This window comes from Mytilus edulis, chromosome 13, assembly GCF_963676685.1.
Source record: "Mytilus edulis chromosome 13, xbMytEdul2.2, whole genome shotgun sequence".
Classification (NCBI taxonomy): domain Eukaryota; kingdom Metazoa; phylum Mollusca; class Bivalvia; order Mytilida; family Mytilidae; genus Mytilus; species Mytilus edulis.
In genome coordinates, this window is record NC_092356.1 from 30,477,025 (window position 1) to 30,498,912 (window position 21,888).

Consider the following 21,888-nt stretch of genomic DNA (forward strand, 5'->3'; position numbering starts at 1 on the left):
AAGTTGTTATAAATAACTACTATTTAAATTTCAAAAGATCTATTTTCGTTTCTCTTCATCTATTGCCACGGTTCTATATATAACATTTATATTTTAAAAGTATTTGAAACACTGTAATAATAAGGCTGAACAAAAAAGTAAGTATTTTATTTATTCTAAATGTGTTAGATTTGTTTGATTTGCAGTCGTCGCCATCGTCGTCGATTTCGACGTCGTACTAGGATATTTGGTTTCTAGACAAGAACTGAAATATAACTCAATTGCTCTACTTTAAATTGTACCACAAGGCTTTAACAAAAAACAGAAGGTTCGGAAAGATTTGTGTGGGTAATGACCTAAACCATTTAGGTATAAGGGACAAATAACAATGAGGTTATAGTTTCAAGACAATGCCTTGAGTATAAGTCTATGGATCTTAATGAAATTGTACCTCAATGTTTCATGCTAAAATAGGAAGGTTAGGACTTATTTTTGTGGCTATGGTCTTAGTCGTTTTTGTCAAAAGAGAAAAACATTTTTCCAAAATACATTATAAATTATACTTATTTCTTTCAAAGTATTGGACTATTGGGGTTGTAATATGAGTCGTGCGTTTAGATTAATTGTGTGTTACATTTTCAAATTGGTCCACATAAAGTTCTAACGTGTCTAAAATTAAGCTTTGTTTGGTTTTTAACAAAATTAGAATTTTTGTGGTTCTTTGATCAGCTCAATCTAACCGTGTTCTTAGATTATGGCTAAAGTCGGGTCCAAAATTAAACTTTCAAAAAATAATGAATGTATTGGGTTCTTTCGTGTACTAAATTTAGCCGTTCATTCATATTTTAGATTTTGAGTCCCGTTATCAAATTGCTCCACATTGAGGTACTAATTGTATGCATCTAGATTTTGTATTTAGATTTAATATATTGGACCATAAGAGTTAACTGTATAAGTTCAATGTTTTAAGTAAGATTTCGAAATAGGAATCGGTTATTGATTTGAGGATATACGGTGGGAGGGCGGCTGCAAAACAGTGTCCGTTCAATAACATGAAAACCCTTTGACAATTTTTTTTTATATAATATATGGTTAATGTCTTATCTCACAATTACAGTTGAAGTGACAGATTTATTTGAAACTTTATGTTTCTGAATGTTGATAATTAAAAGCTACATAGGAGTAAATGTAGTTAGAAATTTACTGTTCATTATTAGACCTTTTGAAGATAATTACAGATAAGTTTTATAGATTTTTTAAAAGACATTGTATTGTTGATATTTTTTTGAACCGGATTTTCTTCCGGTGACGGGTGGTCGGCTGCTAAACAGTGTCTCCTCAATAACACGCGTACGAAAACGCTTTGTTAATTTTTTTTATTTTAATTTTTTTTTGGGGGGCGGGGGGGGGGAATTAAGATATGTTGTTACCTGTGACTGAATGAAAGTCTAGTTTTAGCTTTTCTCCTTGTTGTGTTATCGCCCTTTTTAATATCCATAAGTGGAATTTTTAATGTGGTTGAGTTATTTCTCTTTAAACATTATCTCATTGATAATTTGTTTGAATAAATTTTTGGTAGGTTTTTTTATTTAATTTTAAAAACTAATTTTCTGAATGCTTTATATATGTTTGTTGATGAAGTGAACTCCTTTAAAAACTAAGCTTATCTTGTCTATCAATAAACTTATATATTAAATACAACTTTTGTTTTAACAACAATAGATTGTTGGATTCTTTGATATGCTGATTTTAAAAATGTTTGAGTGTTAAATCATATTTAAATATAGAGAAATTAGTCATCACTGGTTGTTGTTATTATACTATTGATTATAATTTGAAAAAAAAATATCATAATGTAATTTTATAGACTGGTATATTGATAATATTCATATCTATTTATCCATATTTAGTTTTTTTTCCTTTGCACAAAAACAAATATGGATAAAAATAAACTGTATTTCATTTCAACTTAAATCATACATATATAGGTTTTTTCACATGCTGAATCTAAACCTCTATTTAAATATTAGATTTTTGGCCCAGTTTTCAAGTTGGTTCTTATCAGGGTTCAAAATTTAACTTTATTTGATTCACAAAAAAATATTTATGTGGTTCCTTGTAATACTGAATCTACCCATGTATTGAGAGATTTTGGATTATGGACTCTTTTATCAAATTGGTCCACATTGTGGTTTAAACAGTTCTATATTAGATTTGTGTTTGCTTCCATCATAAAGGAGTAGGTTCGGTAAGACCCCTTTTTGGCCCCAAAATATAGCAGTTTTACAAAATTGTTAAAATGTAAACCTTTAGTTATTTATTTGACAGCATAATGCTTCTGCTACATAAATATGTAATATTTAAATTTCAAAAGATCTATTTTCGTTTCTATTCATCTATTGCGACTGTTCTATATATAAAATTTATATTTGAAAAGTATTTGAAACACTGTAATTATAAGGCTGAACACAAAAGTAAGTATTTTATTTATTCTAAATGTGTTAGATTTGTTTGATTTGCAGTCGTCGCCATCGTCGTCGATTTCGACGTCGTACTAGGATATTTGGTTTCTAGACAAGAACTGAAATATAACTCAATTGCTCTACTTTAAATTGTACCACAAGGCTTTAACAAAAAACAGAAGGTTCGGAAAGATTTGTGTGGGTAATGACCTAAACCATTTAGGTATAAGGGACAAATAACAATAAGGTTATAGTTTCAAGACAATGCCTTGAGTATAAGTCTATGGATCTTAATGAAATTGTACCTCAATGTTTCATGCTAAAATAGGAAGGTTAGGACTTATTTTTGTGGCTATGGTCTTAGTCGTTTTGGTCAAAAGAGAAAAACATTTTTCCAAAATACATTATAAATTATACTTATTTCTTTCAAAGTATTGGACTATTGGGGTTGTAATATGAGTCGTGCGTTTAGACTAATTGTGTGTTACATTTTCAAATTGGTCCACATAAAGTTCTATCGTGTCTAAAATTAAGGTTTGTTTGGTTTTTAACAAAATTAGAATTTTTGTGGTTCTTTGATCAGCTCAATCTAACCGTGTTCTTAGATTATGGCTAAAGTCGGGTCCAAAATTAAACTTTTAAAAAATAATGAATGTATTGGGTTCTTTCGTGTACTAAATTTAGCCGTTCATTCATATTTTAGATTTTGAGTCCCGTTATCAAATTGCTCCACATTGAGGTACTAATTGTATGCATCTAGATTTTGTATTTAGATTTAATATATTGGACCATAAGAGTTAACTGTATAAGTTCAATGTTTTAAGTAAGATTTCGAAATAGGAATCGATTATTGATTTGAGGATATACGGTGGGAGGTCGGCTGCAAAACAGTGTCCGTTCAATAACAGGAAAACCCTTTGACAAATTTTTTTTATATAACATATGGTTAATGTCTTATCTCACAATTACAGTTGAAGTGACAGATTTATTTGAAACTTTATGTTTCTGAATGTTGATAATTAAAAGCTACATAGGAGTAAATGTAGTTAGAAATTTACTGTTCATTATTAGACCTTTTGAAGATAATTACAGATAAGTTTTATAGATTTTTGCAAAGACATTGTATTATTGATATTTTTTTTAACCGGATTTTCTTCCGGTGACGGGTAGTCGGCTGCTTAACAGTGTCTCCTCAATAACACGCGTACGAAAACGCTTTGTTAATTTTTTTTATTTTATTTTTTTTTTTTGGGGGGGGGGGGGAATTAAGATATGTTGTTACCTGTGACTGAATGAAGGTCTAGTTTTAGCTTTTCTCCTTGTTGTGTTATCGCCCTTTTTAATATCCATAAGTGGAATTTTTAATGTGGTTGAGTTATTTCTCTTTAAACATTATCTCATTGATAATTTGTTTGAATAAATTTTTGGTAGGTTTTTTTATTTAATTTTAAAAACTAATTTTCTGAATGCTTTATATATGTTTGTTGATGAAGTGATCTCCTTTAAAAACTAAGCTTATATTGTCTATTAATAAACTTATATATTAAATACAACTTTTGTTTTAACAACAATAGATTGTTGGATTCTTTGATATGCTGATTTTAAAAATGTTTGAGTGTTAAATCATATTTAAATATAGAGAAATTAGTCATCACTGGTTGTTGTTTTATACTATTGATTATAATTTGAAAAAAAAATATCATAATGTAATTTAATAGACTGGTTTATTGATAATATTCATATCTATTTATCCATATTTAGTTTTTTTCCTTTGCACAGAAAAAATATGGATAAAATTAAACTGTATTTCATTTCAACTTAAATCATACATATAGGTTTTTTCAAATGCTGAATCTAAACCTCTATTTAAATATTAGATTTTGGGCCCAGTTTTCAAGTTGGTTCTTATCAGGGTTCAAAATTAAACTTTAGTTGATTCAAAAAAAAAAATTATGTGGTTCCTTGTAATACTGAATCTACCCATGTATTGAGAGATTTTGGATTATGGACTCTTTTATTAAATTGGTCCACATTGTGGTTTAAACGGTTCTATATTAGATTTGTATTTGCTTCCATCATAAAGGAGTAGGTTCGGTAAGACCCCTTTTTGGCCCCAAAATATAGCAGTTTTACAAAATTGTTAAAATGTAAACCTTTAGTTATTTATTTGACAGTATAAGGCTTCTGCTACATAAATATGGGCTGTTTTTGACAATACAATGCACATATATTGAGTACTAGCACCATTAAGTCATGCTAAATCACTGAAATCTTCACAATTTTTTCGTGTAAAACGAAAGTGGCCGCATTCGTGTTCATCCTTAATATTAAAATGTAAGTTGTATTTCATGATAATACATAATATATTTAAAGGTTGAGGATGAACACGGATACGGCCACTTTCATTTTTGACAAAAACTGTCTGAAAAGTGACATGTTTCGGCATATTTGGTAGATTTTTCATATTTGAGTTTGAATCGGATCGTTTTTAATGACTAAATCAGTTAAAATCTTTCACATAAACTAATAGAATCAAATGAAATAGACACACTTAAGTGTTTAAAAAGTGGTCAACATCTTTAGTCAGATGAACCTGAAATTTGAGCAAAAAATCGGTGCTTACTGGACCTACTCCTTTAAATCTTGGAGTTTTGAATTCTGATTCTGACAATGTACTTAGATTTTGATCCATAATAGGTAAATGTCCCATTTCTGAAATTAAGTTCTTTGACCACATTCATCTTGTGTCACAAACCTATGGTGTGTAAAATATTCAATTATAATCCAAATTCAGAGCAGTTTTAAACTTAAATGTAGTGTCCATACTTGCTCAACTGTTCATGGTTCGACCTCTGCAGGAAAATTTGGTTTGCTATCGCTCTGACTTGTTAGTTTTATACCACCGTCATTCTGTGTCAGAAGCCTTTTGTTGTCTCAAATACTGAGTCAAGATCCAATTCAGAGCGGTCATAATTGCTCAAATTCTTAATTAATGATTAGAGTTATAAGAGTTTTTCGAATTAGAACAAGAGGCTCTCAAGAGCCTGAATCGCTCACCTGAATTTTTTTGGTTTAATCTCTCATCAATGATTATGTTGGCTTTTCAATTTATTTAAATGTTCTTTGAATCGTCCTATTTTCTTCAAAAGCAAAAAAAAATAATTTTCTCCTATGTTCTATTTTAGCCATAGGAGCTATGTTTCTTGACATACAAGGAAATGAAATATAAAATTTATACTAGATACTCTGAAACTCATTTAGCCTAAGTTTGGCTGAAATTGATACAGCAGTTTCAAAAGAGAAGATTTTTTAAAGTAAGTCAACATGATGAACAAATTGTGAAAAAAGTCTTTAAAGGGCAATAACTCCTAAAGAGGTCAATTGACAATTTTGGTCAAATTGACTTATTTGTAGATCTTACTTTGCTGATCATTTTTGCTGTTTACAGTTTATCTTTATCTATAATAATATTCAAGATAATGACCAAAAACTGCAAAATTTCCTAAAAAATTACCAATTAAGTGGCAGCAACCCAACAATTGGATGTTTGATTCATCTGAAAATTTCAGGGCTGATAGATATTGACCTAATGAACATTTTTACTCCATGTCAGATTTGCTCTTAATGCTTTCGTTTTCGAGATATAAGCCAAAAACTGCATTTGACCCCTATGTTCTATTTTAAGTAACAGCGGCCATGTTTTTTGACGGATCAAAAATCAAAGCACACACATTGTGCAGGATAATCTAAGGAACAATCATGCTAAGTTTTAACCAAATCCATTCAGTAGTTTCAGAGGAGAAGATTTTTTAAAGTTAGCAAATATGATGAACAAATTGTGAAAAATTGTCATTAAAGGACAATAACCCCTTAAGGGGTCAATTGACAATTTTGGTCATATTAACTTATTTGTAGATCTTACTTTGCTGATCTTTTTTGCTGTTTACAGTTTATCTTTATCTATAATAATATTCAAGATAATGACCAAAAACTGCAAAATTTCCTTAAAATTACCAATTAAGTGGCAGCAACCCAACAATGGTTTGTTTGATTCATCTGAAAATTTCCGGGCTGATAGATCTTGACCTAATGAACATGTTTACCCCTTGTCAGATTTGCTCTAAATGCTTTCGTTTTTGAGATATAAGCCAAAAACTGCATTTGACCCCTATGTTCTATTTTAAGTAACGGCGGCCATGTTTTTGACGGATCAAAAATCGAAGCGCACATTTTGTACAGGATATACTAAGGAACAATCATGTTAAGTTTCATTCAAATCCATTCAGTAGTTTCAGAGGAGAAGATGTTTGAAAAATTGTTAACGACGACGACGACGACGACGTCGACGACGACGACGACGACGGACGCCAAGTGATGAGAAAAGCTCACATGGCCTTTTAGGCCAGGTGAGCTAACAATGACGTTTCAAATCATTAATCTTTATTATGCTGTGTGTTATTGAGCGTAAATACGGTTGCTGAAAATAGGATAACGTATTCATGCATTCTTCTTTTCCGATGCGGTCACATGCATTTTTGACGTCTTGATATTATTATAATAAATAGTTTATACCAACACCTGAGAGTCAATAAGCCTTCCTTCTCGCTGATTCGTTCATCCGTATGACAAAGATATCAGGCAGAGGTTTCTCAGGAAATATGGAATATCGTCATTCTTAAAAGATGATTTGGTTTCGTCGGAAGTTTACCCAAAAATGACGAGTTTGTTATCGCATCCATCCTGTTATACTTTCGATGAAACATGTCAGAAAATGACGGGCCTGCTTTGTACTTTGGCCTACACTTATCAATTAAAAAGGGATGTTGTTTAAATATAGTTTTATCCATTTTGACAGTTTTGGTCTCAAAATTAATTTTCGGGAGAAATAATTTTTAGTTACTGTTTTTGAGCATTTCTGAAAAATAAAATTTAATGTAAGGGCAATTAGCACATCATGTCAATTATGGTTTAAAATTAATAATGTTTGACAACATGCATCTATTAATTTTGCATCAGGTGCATCATTTCATTAGTCGAGATTTGTTGGTTTTTAAAATGCATTCTTTAGCAAATATATCGAACAAGAAAAAGTTAACCATTGTTATTGAAGATATAAAGTCACTCTTGAAATGTGAAATATGCTATTTTAGTTTTCTAATGTAAATGCATAATGCATTATATATGTCTTTTCATCTTAACCTTCTTTTTTTATAGGTAGAATACACCATGCTAGAACGGAAATTATCATTTCGGAGGTATACAAATAAATGTCAATTATGTATCAATCACAGCGGAGCGACGTACTGGTGTAAAACATGCAGGAAGGCTATTTGCAATTATTGTAAACTTTATCATGAGAAAGTGTGGGTAGTGAGGGACCATATTGTTTATCAACTGCCACAGTGAAATTAGACAATAAACGATTCAATTGGAATGCACTGTATGCATTAGTATAGTATATCTGGTGTAATCACTACATATTCTTGGTATTAAATGTTTAAACATATTTAATCCTACTTATTCTTATGCCGTCGATGCTTTTTATGTCAACATTTACACCACAATGGCAACATCATATCAGAATCTGACTAGAGCTGATAAATATTCATATATGCACTGTATGCATTAGTATAGTATATCTGGTGTAATCACTACATATTCTTGGTATTAAATGTTTAAACATATTTAATCCTACTTATTCTTATGCCGTCGATGCTTTTTATGTCAACATTTACACCACAATGGCAACATCATATCAGAATCTGACTAGAGCTGATAAATATTCATATACTCAGAGTTTGAAAGAAATATATCATTGAACGCATTCATCCCCGATTTCATACCAATTTTGGTCATTTGTCTTTTTACGGTAAAAATAGTAATATCTCTTTCGGCAGTTTCAAAGAACTATCTTTTGTCTATCTGCCGAGGGAGAATTCTTTAATGCGGTGGTGAAAAAGTGTCCAAAACATAGCCCCTTTTGCAACTACCATCGTTAATTGAGCCTTAAGGGTACAGGTGAAGATATAAACAAGACCTGCTTATTAGTTGAACTTGAGTTGTGTTTATGTGAAAACTGTCGTTAACAGATGTGTGATTCACCATCCGAGTACGAGTACTTAATGATATTTTTGCTTTTGGTACATACTTACATCCCGGTATGCCATCGGCATGTAGGGCAGCAACAAAGGTTAAAAATTGGTGCATATCGTTGTATTTTTAAATTAATCCTGAAAATTGCAATGCGCGGTTATTACTTTAGTATTGGTCATGTTTTTATAATTTGTGATGGATCTCCATGTATCTATCACGATTGGGTTTTTCGGGCTAAAGATATTTCTACTTTGTCTATATTTGTCTATACAAACCTGTATATTGCTTTTTTGCTCGTGTCTTGTTAGTAAGAGATAAGCGTGTTATCGATGAATCATATTGTTAAAGAAAATTGATATGGTAGATCATTTCCCTATATGGATAGATAAAGTGCCACATTTCTGTACATTGAAGAGCGAGTGAGTATTGAACAAGTTCTTAGGGAACCATTAAGTTCCTGAGAAACGTATAAACATAAAAATATATCTGTTTATTTACACAAATGAAAATAGAACCACGAAATGAAAGATATTCGGACCCGTGTGCATAAAGCTACTTAATTTAAGATTTTTCTCAGTAAACACTTAAATTTAGGACACTTTGTCTTTTTACTTAGAGCATCTTAAACTAAGAATTTCCTTCATAAAATATTACTTGGAATACAACTTAAGTACTTGTAGTATGCATACAACCCTTTGAACTAAGAAAACTCAGTTTTCAAAAGGTATAAGATACCTAAAATTTTCAAAAATGGAAAAAATCAGTCGAAAGTATGAAGTAATGCAAGAAAATTGGAAAATTGATCCTACTTCATTTTATTCTTGTAAAGAGGATAAATATTTACTTCTTATCGATATATTTACAAAAAAACGGAACTAAAAAAATGTTCAGTGTTTCGGTTGTTTTGTTGTTTTCCTCTTGGTGTGTTTCCCTCGGTTTTACTAGTAGTTTTTAACTCGGATTTGTTTTCTCTTAATCGATTTATGACTTTCTTACAGCGGTATTCTACTGTTGCCTTTATTAACTAGCTATAAAACCAGTTTTAATCCATCCACCATTTTTTTCATTAAAATTCCCTATACCAAGTCAGGAATATGAAAGTCGTGCCATTCGTTTGATGTGTTTGGTCATAGAGTTTGCCATTTTACTTCGGACTTTCCGTTATAAATTTTCCTCGGAGTTCGGTATGTTTGTGATTTTAGCCTTTGGTTCTGTTTTGTTAGAGTTGAAAATATATATTTGTCTCGAGAGAAAAACAAACATTTCCCCTCCACCAGTAACGCGCATTAAAGATGAATGTTCGATGGTGCCTAAGAGAAAAGGGAAATCTTATTGATGGAATAGGATGATTTGGAAGTTATATTTTAATAAAGATTTTACTTTCATGTGCATATGACATTATTAAGCCGTAAAGGTTGCTAAATAATGATACTGAGAATGATCAATCCGACATTTTGCGACTCCTACTGTGATTGAAGTTTTGTTTTCTATGAAAATGAAGGAGGAATGTGTTCATGGGACACAGATGATGTCCTTGTTTGCATATCATATAAAGTTATAAAGGGACACAACTAAAGAACGGTAAAAATGATGATATCCAAATTTGTACTTGATCTGAGTTTTGTTGTAACAAGTATTGTGTACAAGTTTCAAAACATTTGGTTGATGAAACTAATAAAAAAGAGGGACGAAAGAAACCAGAGAGACAGTCAAACTCATTAATCGAAAATAAACTGACAACGCCTGGCTAAAAATGAAAGAAGACAAACAGACAAACAAAGTAAGAGTAACTAAAGTGAGAGTACGGAAACGAAAAATTTAGCAATTTTTCCATTTGTAAATGGGGAGTTACTCTAGAAGGTTAAAGAGATGCAATATTTAGTTGAGGCAGACTAAAGTTTTAGAGAACGGAAAATATCTTTGGGATATACAGACACACAGACGGACAAGGGTAACACTTAATGTCCCCTCCGCTATGGTCGGGGTATAAAAAAAAAGCAATGAATAATTTCGAAATATTTTGGTATATTACTTATATCGATCAAGACATGCATTTGGGTATATTACTTATATCACTACATGCATAGGTTGTCCCAATTATCTACTATTTCTTGAAAACCTCACCAACGGAATTTTCTGTTAAATATTCTATATTTGCAAAATTTTGGAAACGGTATTTTTATATTCATTAATATTCTCTCTTTTGCCAGGCTTTGTCTACACTTTTTGACTTTTTTCGTTTATAAGCTTATATTCATATCTTCAAGTTTTGGGTTTTCCAAATTTTTTTAGCCTCGAGCGGTAAGGAAGAGACAATTATTGTTGAAATGCGTATCTCGTGTAAAAAAATAGATATCGTAAATTACGATTACTAAAAATAACTTTTAATGAGGCTTTATGTTCTAGGAAACTGTTTTATGAAGAAGGAAAACATATCATTTTAGTTAAAAAGAATTCTTGATGTTTACCATTTTGTTCAATGTAAAACATTTATTATGCGGAACCTATATATACAGACAAACCGTCATGAAAATATGTGTAAGAGAATGAATATTTACTGTATACAAATCGATATTTCAAAAGTACGTCCTACAAGCTTAAGAATTATCAATCATCTAAAACTATTCTGCTTCTATATATAGTTATGATAGAACAAAACAGTAAAAATGTAAAAGGTAAATTCCAAAATTAATGAAAGTTGGGATTCCCAATATGAAAAAAACCGCTTTGTTTATATAAGGACGTAATCTTAAAATAGAAAAGAAGGCACATTTGTGAGCAACGATTGATAAAAAAATAAACCACAAGGTTCGATAGTTTTGCTATATGTTGGCGTCTATGTTAAATTCATTTGTATAAAATAAGAAGATGGGGAATAATTGCAAACACGACAACTTTCGACAAGAGACCAAATGACAAAGAAATTATCAAAATACAAGTAAGGAAATGTTATTCACTCGCTCTGTTTGATTGATGCCATTAGATTTTGTCATCTTTCATGGACCTACTTTTTTTCTTAATTTTGGAGTTCGGGTTTTTTGTTTTAATTTTTTCCTTGAGTTGTTTCGTCTTAATCGTTTTCGAGATGTATTGTTTCCTTATATAAACTAACTTCAAATTCTATTCACTTTGTGAATATTCTAAGATGGTTATTTTTCAAATTTGGTATGTCTTTCAGTAAAAATAGCGATAATTACATCATTTTTTAGATTTAATGTTTATATGTTTCAACAAGCCAAAGTTGTATCAAAAATTTTACAAAATCCGTGACGTAGCCTTTTTATTGCTTCTTGACAGTAACATGCCTGGCGTTATTCCTAAAAAATGCATTCCATTGACAAGATGAAATCATTTGTATTTTCTGCCAGAATAAGTATAAACAATGCCAGATAAACTAGGTGACGGTAGTACACAATTGTCTTGTCTTTAAAACATAAGCAAATAATATGTTGGTCAAATTAAACTTATTATAGAAACCATGGTTGAAATTTAGTATTTGCACAATACGAGCGTTTCGTCTACAAAAGACTCATCCATGACGCGAATAAAAAGAGTTAAAAATGCCAAATAAAGTACGAAGTTGAAGAGCATTGCAACCCAAAATTCCTAAAAGTTTTGCCAAAAAAAGCTAAGGTAATCTATTCCTGTGGTAACAAAGCCTTAGTATTTCAATAATTCGAAGTTTTGTAAAAATGACTCAAATAATATCGGAGTTTTATAATATACAGAAGATTTTGAATGGTGTATTATATAGATAAAAAATAATCTTGACTCACGGTAAAAATTGTTTTATCCTTATTAGTCTTTGCAGAGACATACAGTATATGTATTATATGTCTCTGGTCTTTGTCAATTTTGCACTTTTCAACACAATGTGCAGAAATTATCTTTGGTTCGAAAAATGAAATACTTGCAATTGGCATTAGTAAAATAAGAAAAAGTTTCAAGTTGATTGGACTTCAACTTCATCAAAAACTACCTCGACCAAAAACTTTAACCTGAAGCGGGACAGACGGACGAACGGACGGACGCACAGATCAGAAAGCATAATGCCCATAAATTGGACATAACAATTAACTCATCATAGATAGATCATACCAGCATTTAAATTTTGTAGTTGCGCAGACAAGCGCGCGTTTCATCTACAAAAGACTCATCATTGACTCCCGAAAAAAAAGTGTAAAAAAGCAAAATAAAGTACGAAGTTGAACAGAATGGAGGACCAAGAATTCCTAAATTAACTACTGTATAAAATATTGATTTTATTGATAAATCACCTAAGGTTTCTGTCAATCTAGATATGGAGTGCAGGTTTAAGTGACTCAAATACTGTAGAACAGTGGTAGACGTATTGATGACATATCATCATTTGTTGATTTATACTTTTCTTCTTTATGAACTATTGACACATAGAATGAGAAATCAATTCTATTGAGAAAAAATCTGAAGACGAAAAAGGGAGCTTTCTTTATTTTGTCAACCAAATATAAGCTTTACATACGAATACTAAGAAAATGCATCATCACAAATTACAGAAAAATGTGCAATCAGAATTCTATCCGAATTGTTATAAATATTCAAAACCAATTAAAGAATCTACAAAAATGCCGCCGAAACACTATATTGTTGTAGGATTGATGCAACCAATTGTATAAAAATATCCAGTCAGTTTCAGTGTTTTCCAAAAATACACCAAACTACTCTAACAAATCATTGAAAATGAAAGTTTCATTCAACGATTTATTGAAATAAAGCTTGACATAAATTTTATAAAGTAATTGTAACTGTAACTTAAACTTACAAGATGCATGAATGGTAACATAATTATTCCTTAGTTCACTCTTGAGATATATATTTTCTAGTGTTGTCAAATCGTACACTTTTGCCTAACCGGTTACTCGTATAATCGTTCGACCGATTAACCGGTTAACCGGTAGTTTAAGTTAATGTTTGAAGGCCTTATCAATAGTACCCTACACATCGATATAAGAAGATATGGTATGAGTGTCAATGTGACTACATTCCATCCAAGTCATACATTTACGTTTTTATAATACGATGAATTGAAGTTTGGCCTTTGGTTTTATAAGGCTTGTCTGTGAAGATTCCTGTCGAAGATTGACTTTTAATAATCAAATAAACGATATCAACTCGATATCAACTATTGCGTTTGTACTAACTTCAAATTGAAAAATAAAAAAGCGTCTTGATCTCGTAGAAATGAATATGTCTGAAACCGATGATTCTTCCATTTTGTCTTGTTGTCTCCGAAAATTATGAGCGGTGTTTCAATTAAAATTTATTAATCCTTAATATTTGTACGATCAAGTATAGTACATTGATTACATTCACGTTGGTTTGCTTTTTACAGTTTTTGAGTTAGCATTTAGTTTAAAGTATGACAAAAATTTGCACGACGGAGATTGCACATTCAGATGTAGGTCTACACAATAAATTTTAAGATTAAAAATGAAATAATGAAGTAAATCTTAAAATTTAATCGTATTACTGATTAAAAATTACTGTTAAAAAAACATGAAACTAATTATGTTTCCTTAAGATCTTGCCCCGAGCTGAGAGACAAGTTCTAATTAATTTTATATTATAGATTAACAATACCAATCAATATACTGGACAATTGATCCGTCAAATTAATTACAACGACGACAATTTTTAAAGAAAACAAATATTTAATGATTTCAATACAAATTTATATCAAATCTATTAAAATTAAAAAAATTCCAGTTAACCGGTTAGCGTTTTTGGTATTCGGTATTCGGTCGTTTCGTTGACAACACTAATATTTTCTTCAAAACTTTGAAAAAGGCACCTAGATTAAAAGTGAGAACCAATTTAAGAAATTTGATGTTAATCTGAGACAACATAGCAGAGCATTCATGCATATCTTTACCTGAGTGCGACAGTATATGAATCAAAGCGCTGTAAGCGCTGAAGGCAGTTAACCAAAAACCAAGGCAAACGTAACTATGAAAACTGTGGCAATGTCGCTTCGACATTAAACATTCATACGTTTATCTAATGAATTAATTATTAAGGCAAATAATTTATATGTTATCAAGGTTTTAAAAGCCATGCATCTATCAATGCATATTTGTTATGGTGAGTCTGCAGTGGTACAAGTTCGCAATGATTGCAGTTGTTCTACTTGGTAGTTAACGTTGGTTTTAGTTGACTGCTAATAGTACAAGTTGACTTAGTACGAGCATGTAATAGTATAAATGGACTGCTTTCCAAAGCCATTCTACAACGATTTTCAAGTTTTCATACAACATTTTGGAAGCAAACTTTACAAACAACTGACATTGGCAATTTTATAATATGTCTTATTTCACACATTTTGATTGGTCTAACTGTATGCTATTTTGTAATACCAAAGATTTAGCTCAGACCATTGGTGTCAAAGAGTATTTTAAGCCAAAAAAGTCATATACGACATTTTAGAAGCCCAGCGACGATATATTTTTTTTCGGTGTTGGGATCTCGACCGTTTCCAAGTTCTCAAACAGGAGGGATGGGGTGACCACAGGGACTTCCCCTGAATTTTATTTGATTTGCTATATTGTCCAATACATGAGAATATATGTGTTAGGGGTGAGGATCTTGACCATTTTCAAGTTCTCAAACAGGAGGGTGTACGGTGACCCCAGGGACTCCCCCTATCTTTCATTTGAATTGTTATTTTGTCCCATACATGAATATATATGGGTAAGGGGTTGGGATCTCAACGGTTTTCAAATTCTCAAACAGGAGGGGGTGGGGTGACCCAAGGGACTCCCCCTATATTTCATCTGATTTGTTATATTGTCCCATACATGAATATATATGGTTAAGGGGTGGGGATCTCGACAGTTTCCAAGTTCTCAAACAGGAGGGGGTGGGATGACTCCCCCTATATTTTATTTGATTTATTATATTGTCCTATACCTGAATATATGCAGGGGCGGATTCAGACGGGGCGTGGCGGGCGTGCCCCCCCCTCTTCCCCTCCTAAAATTTGCAAAGCATGGGTTGTTCTCAGCTTAATAAAGAATATTACGATGATTTTACCTCAAAAAAATTTTAAGCCTCGCTCTGCTTGGTGAAAGTTAAGGTTTGCGCCCCTCCTAACCTAAAATCCTGGATCCGCCGCCGATATGGTTTAGAGGTGGAGATCTCGACCGTTTCCAATTTATCAAACAGGAGGGGTAGAGTGGCCCAAAGGACGCCACCTATATATCATATGATTTGCTTACATTCAGGTATTATATAATATAGTTGCATTATTTGTGAAAATGAAGTAAATAAACTCATCATAGACACCAGGACTAAATTTTTTATATACGCCAGACGCGCGTTTCGTCTACAAAAGACTCATCAGTGACGCTCGAATAAAAAAAAATTAAAAAGCCAAATAGACACTTCCAGCTACTTTAATTGACCCTTCAAAATTGAGAAAAAAATACCCCTTCAAAATTGCAGTAATATTTTTACACTTTAAAAGCATCTCACATGCATTATCATCATTTATAACTGATAAAGAAAAATGTATACTGTGACCATGAACATATATTGTTAGATATACTGTTCCCAGCTGTCACATTGTATTGGATTTTGACATTTAAATTTGTCAAAAAGTAATTTTGAGTTTCTGTATAAAATGTGTTCTGCTTTTTCTTTCTTTTACATTTATCTTTTGGTTTACAATTCTATTGTTTATATTCATTTACCATGCATAGATGTATTTTTTCACCTACTTGGATTTTTTTGAAGTTGATCGCAATACCCGGAATTACCCTTACCCTTATCCGCTTCCGTATCGGATGTTGTATTGTCGGAGATTTTCTGTATAAAGCTAGCGGTCGAACAAAATGAACATCCCTGTCATGAATAATAATAATAAAAATAAGTTTTTAGATCGTTTATTTGGAGACTTTGGTGAAAAGGTTTGCAAAGTTATTTCTTATTTTCTTTCAAGTGGAAGGTGACTACGTCGGGCGTAGCTAGAAACCAAGTCGAAATTCCGCTTGCAAAAGTGGAAGGTCGCGGACCTCGGACCACCGCTAATTTGCACCCCTGCCTCCAAATTGAAAGATACGAAAATTTCGTCTTCTAATTTGAAATTGCCGCCAAGAACATGAACAGTTGAACTTATTATATAATAGACTACTGGCGTAGTTGTACTACTTATTGATGACAAACAATATTCCTACGACTTTTTTCATTTGATAAATCTAAACTACTTGTGTTTAGAGATTTTCGGCGATTAAATATTTCATACAATTGTTCTTTGACATCTTAGCCAAAAGCACAGGTCATAATAAACTACAATATACACAAGGATTCCTAATGAGCACTACTTCCTATGTGTAACTTCAAAACTTTTGGGTGATTCGACGATCATTTAAGGTTTTTCTGGTAATATTTTTTGTAATCCAGAATAAAAAGTATTAAAAAAGTGTTCAATTAGTTATATATAACATAGTAGCCAGCTAGATAATAACAATGGCAAGTATTTCAGTATTTATTGGGTAGAACACAAATCTAGGGTGCTCGCATAATGCAGCTTAACTGCATGAAAATGCTACTGTATGCAAATACATATCCTTACATTCAATCATATCTGAGAAAACTTTGATCAAACTTGCTTCAGGTTTAAACCACCATTTCTACATAAGAAAATGCCTGTACCCAGTCAGGAATATGACAGTTGTTATCCGTTTGTTTGATGTATTTGAGCTTTTGATTTTGTCATTTGATTAAAGACTTTCCGTTTTTTATTTCCTGGGAGTTCAGTATTTTTGTGATTTTACATTTTGCTTGATGGTTAGTGATAACGGAAAAGTAACTTACATTAACTAACTTAATTTGGCCTGGATTTAAACTTGATCAATAGTTTATGATGCTACATTGTATACGATCTTACAAACAAATTTTGACATTAGCTCTAAGTAATTTTATCTAGTTTTAATAATTTACCACCAACAATTGATTAATCCCTCTCACTGTTTAAACAGTATCTTTTACAAGTTATATTGTTTTCCTTCATCTATATAAATTCTACTGTATTTATGGCAAAACTTAATATATATGTTTCCTCTCTACTTCAATTAAAAGTAAACCTGATTAACTTCCTACTGTCAGACTTCTCATATATTTGATTGATTATTGGCGTTCACTGTCACTTTTAACACACTTAGCTATACTACTGCTGACAGCTTTTAATCATGGAGGAAGTTGGTGTGTCCCGAGAGCACCACCAGACTTTCGGCTAATAAAACTAGTAATCCTAGTCAAGTAAGATCTGAGTAGAATCCATCTGCCAGTGCTTGAACTCACATGATCAGTGTTGACAAGCTGGAGATTTGAGGGCAAATAGTTTCAAAAAAAAAAAAATCAAAGAACCTTTGTGAGCACGCTCACATACCCCACGTCCCCACATTGTCATTGGAGAAATTAAATAAGTACAAGAAAAAAAAATTGTATAAGAAAAAATATTGAATAATAATTTCCTGTCACTATACACATTTACATAGTATGTCCTTATTATCTACAAAATTTCATGAAATTCTGTTGTGTGTTTTCAGAGGAGTTGAGATGACAAACTGTTGCAGAAGTACATTGAAGCAAATAAGTTCAAAGGGGCGTAACTCCTAGAAATAAAATTGAATCTTAATTTCCCGTAGATATGCACAACTACATAGTATGTCCTTATTATCTGAAAAGGTTTCATGAAATTCTGTTGTGTAGTTTCAGAGGAGTTGCGATGACAAACTGTTGCAGTAGTACATTGAAGCAAAAAAGTTCAAAGGGGCATAACTCCTAGAAATAAAATTGAATCGTAATTTCCCGTCGATATGCACAACTACATAATATGTCCTTTTCATATAAAAAGATTTCGTGAAATTCTGTTGTGTGGTTTGAGAGGAGTTGCGATGACAAACTGTTGCAGTAGTACATTAAGTAAATAAGTTCAAAGGGGCGTAACTCCTAGAAAAAAAATTGAATCGCAATTTCCCGTCGATATGCACAACTACATAGTATGTCCTTATTATCTGAAAAGGTTTCGTGAAATTCTGTTGTGTGGTTTGAGAGGAGTTGCGATGACAAGAAACAGGACTGACGGACTGACTGACGGACGGACGGACGGACGGGTCAAAAACATTATACCCTCCGCAACTTCGTTGCGTGGGGTATAAAAAATGTACTGTTAATAACCAATGCAAGAAAAAGGAATAATAACCCACTATAATGTATGTGTGATCTATTGCATTTCTGAATTAACCTTCACCAGGAACTCTCAATAACAAATGTTTAAATCCAACCTTTTTTAAAACTGTAACAGTTCAAGCACTGTATGACCAAAAAAAAGCCCAACAATAATAGTAAATTCAATTTTAGGTCAACTCTGTCTGAGGGTTTTAAAACCATAGCTACTTATCAATTTTTAAATCTATATACAATGTATTAGGTTTTTTTTTTAAGTTTGCTTTAAATCATGTCGGTATATTCCTCAAAACCCATGTTGAACAAGTGATGTGAAGAAAAAAAAATAAAAACAACATTATACAAATTCCATGAGTCTGGAGCACTTTTTATGATTTACCTTCATTGTGTAATTCAATCACATGAGGATTAATAAAAATAAAACAGTGATACATTTATTAACAACAGAAATCTCAACAATAAAATACAGTGTTTTACGAAAAGTTATAATATCAAAACATCAACAATGTAAATTAGAACTTTGGCACAAAAGTTCATCGTAAAATGCATAAAAATCACAAATCAGCATCCATTTGTTCTAATATGCGTCTCCATCCTTGTGAAGAAACGTTTCCAGTAACTTAAGTGGGCTACAGCTTCTGGATTGTACATCTCTCTAGTGTAATCTTTCATGATGATAGAATCGCCCTGGAGGTAATAACGGTACCTGTAATACACCATGAATAACAATGACATCATTGTATACTAAAATGAATGAAACATTTAACACTTCATTGTATATGTATATGAGGGCTGGATACTGTTTACAGAAAAGATACTATTTTTTTTTTAAAACGGCCTCAAATTGTGAATAAAGATCTATAGGGTGGTAAAATATATAGAATAAAGAATAATATGAACCCCAAAAATAGGAGAAAAATGTCATAAAAATTTTAAAATACAGAAATAAAGACTCCATCCTGACAGTCCTAAAATACCTTTCGGTTCCTGATTCTTCAATATAGTGGTATCCACCATTACCATATATGATGTAGTAATGTCCACTTTCTAATAGCTCTATAGTACATCTTAGGTTTATCCAGAAGTCTACCTCACTATCTACTGTTAAATCTGATCTGTCTGGCACTATATATTGTAAAGGTTAATTAGATGCATGAAATTTGTTTATAAAATGTGTGAGGTTCTTAATACATTTTACAGTTCTTACAAATATCATTGGGGCTATTCCAGAAAAAATGTATGGGGGGGTTGGAAGGCAGTTTTTGTCAGCACCCCCCACCCAGACAATTGTAATCGAGAATTTTAGTACATTATAGTGTGAAAAGTTGCTCTGATACCCATCACCCATGTATTATTGATACAATGTGCCTTCCAACCCTCCCATACATTTTTTTCTGGAATAGCCCTTGTTTAACCATGGCCTAAATATGTTTTGCCTAGAACTACATATTGCAAAGGTTTTGTGATTTGTGAGTGATTTGTGAGTGATTTGTAAGTGATTTGTGAGTGATTTGTGAGTGATTTGTGAGTGATTTGTAAGTGATTTGTGAGTGATTTGTGAGTGATTTGTGAGGTTCTTTTACTTTGTAGTTTTGTACTATTCTAACCACAATCAATTGTTAACCTTAACCTAACGTTTGTTTTTCGACTTAAAATGATGTAATTCAACTTTGACATAAATATTAAGTGAAATCTGTCTAATAGCTATACAACCTTTTCTCAACTAGATATTTGTTAAATTTATATATGTGTGTAGATGGTTGTTCAGTCAACACTTAGGTTGTGAGTTTGAAACCTGCACATATGACATATAATGGAATGTTTTAAGCATATTTTAGACTATAAAATGTTTCAATTGTAATGTGAATATACCCTCAAGTCTTTAGTTTGACATCTTCAGACATTTAAACCACACCTCCAGCAATCAAGGCAGGCAAGCTACTAAAATGACCACCAATAAGATTTCATTCAAAAGAATTATAATTTCTAATAAATACTTGTTCTTACCTGTATTTATGACTGATTGAATAACAGTTGAAATAACAATGTGATTTCCAGCAATCCTTGCTCCACTCACTTTTATCCTTAGCACTGTAATTATAAATTCAATATGTATAAAATGGGTTAAAGATACAAAAAGCCAGATTGCAATACTTGTATGTTTTAAGTTTTACCCCAGAGAAATATCATAAATATTAACTTAGATATTGTGGTCAAAAGATTTCTGCATAAATTTCATATGTTGACACATTGGTGAGTCCATTCAAGTACCAAATAAAAATTTACATGAAAGTTCCTGATTATTCAGACAAACACAATGGTTTAGTATTTAGTTGGTTAGTTGCATGTGTCTGATATTTGCAGTTTTAAAGTATAGTTGAACATTTACAATAATTTGTGCCTTTTTACAACAAAACATTCAAAAAAGGTCTTTTGTACTTCATTGTTTTAAAGTCATCCTGTATTGTAACAATGTGATTTTGATTTTTTATTACGTCGTCTTAACAATTGAAAATTCAAGTTTCAGTGAAAAATTAGGCCGCCATTACACCCACTCTTTGTACAGAAAGTAAGCACACATCTTCAAAATATAAACAAACATCTTGTGTTAGAAAGATCATTATTTAAAATTTTGGAGTACTACATTTCACAAAAACTGTAAGGTACCATTTTCATCCCTTTGATAAGCTTTTTATTTTGTCTGTCTGCCCATCTACATACAGGAAATTTACCCTATTGTGAGGTAGAAACAAATCTATGCAACTGGACAAATATGCATTAGTAATTATTATTGTCATCTATGTTTAAAAATCATAAATACTTATCTGGCAATTTTTCAAATAATCTATCTTTCAAAAAAGAGTTATTACCATAAGACCTTAAGCAATCAGTAACATTTATATAACTCAGTGGAATATGTTTACATAAACCATGCATACTAATCTTATCAAAATCTATTGAAAACTTGTGAGGGTGAGAGTAGGTTAATGCCACAATTTATACCATATAATCATAACCCTGACAAGTCATGTGATACAATACTGATGAATCATTGACCTTTAACCTACATTATTGATATCCCTTACAAGTCATACCATACATGGCTAAAGAATTGACCTTCAACCTTAAA

The 21,888-nt window shown here is 31.7% G+C and overlaps 1 protein-coding gene and 1 long non-coding RNA gene across 2 annotated transcripts in view; one reads left to right on the top strand and one right to left on the bottom strand.

Annotated features, from left to right (window-relative positions):
• The first annotated feature begins 59 nt into the window (after positions 1-59).
• LOC139500749 (uncharacterized) lies at positions 60-7,875 on the top strand. The gene is made up of 2 exons (XR_011658350.1): positions 60-137; positions 7,656-7,875. It is a non-coding gene; the product is annotated as an uncharacterized lncRNA (long non-coding RNA).
• Positions 7,876-19,179: 11,304 nt separating this feature from the next.
• LOC139500845 (complement C3-like) overlaps positions 19,180-21,888 on the bottom strand; it is a 60,572-nt gene continuing 57,863 nt past the window's right edge. Inside the window, exons 37-39 of the mRNA XM_071289724.1 lie at positions 20,766-20,849; positions 19,736-19,883; positions 19,180-19,464 (exon numbers count right to left, since the gene is read on the bottom strand). Of these exons, the coding sequence (XP_071145825.1) occupies positions 19,320-19,464; positions 19,736-19,883; positions 20,766-20,849 (377 nt within the window). The 3' untranslated portion in view covers positions 19,180-19,319. The remainder of the gene's footprint in view (positions 19,465-19,735; positions 19,884-20,765; positions 20,850-21,888) is intronic.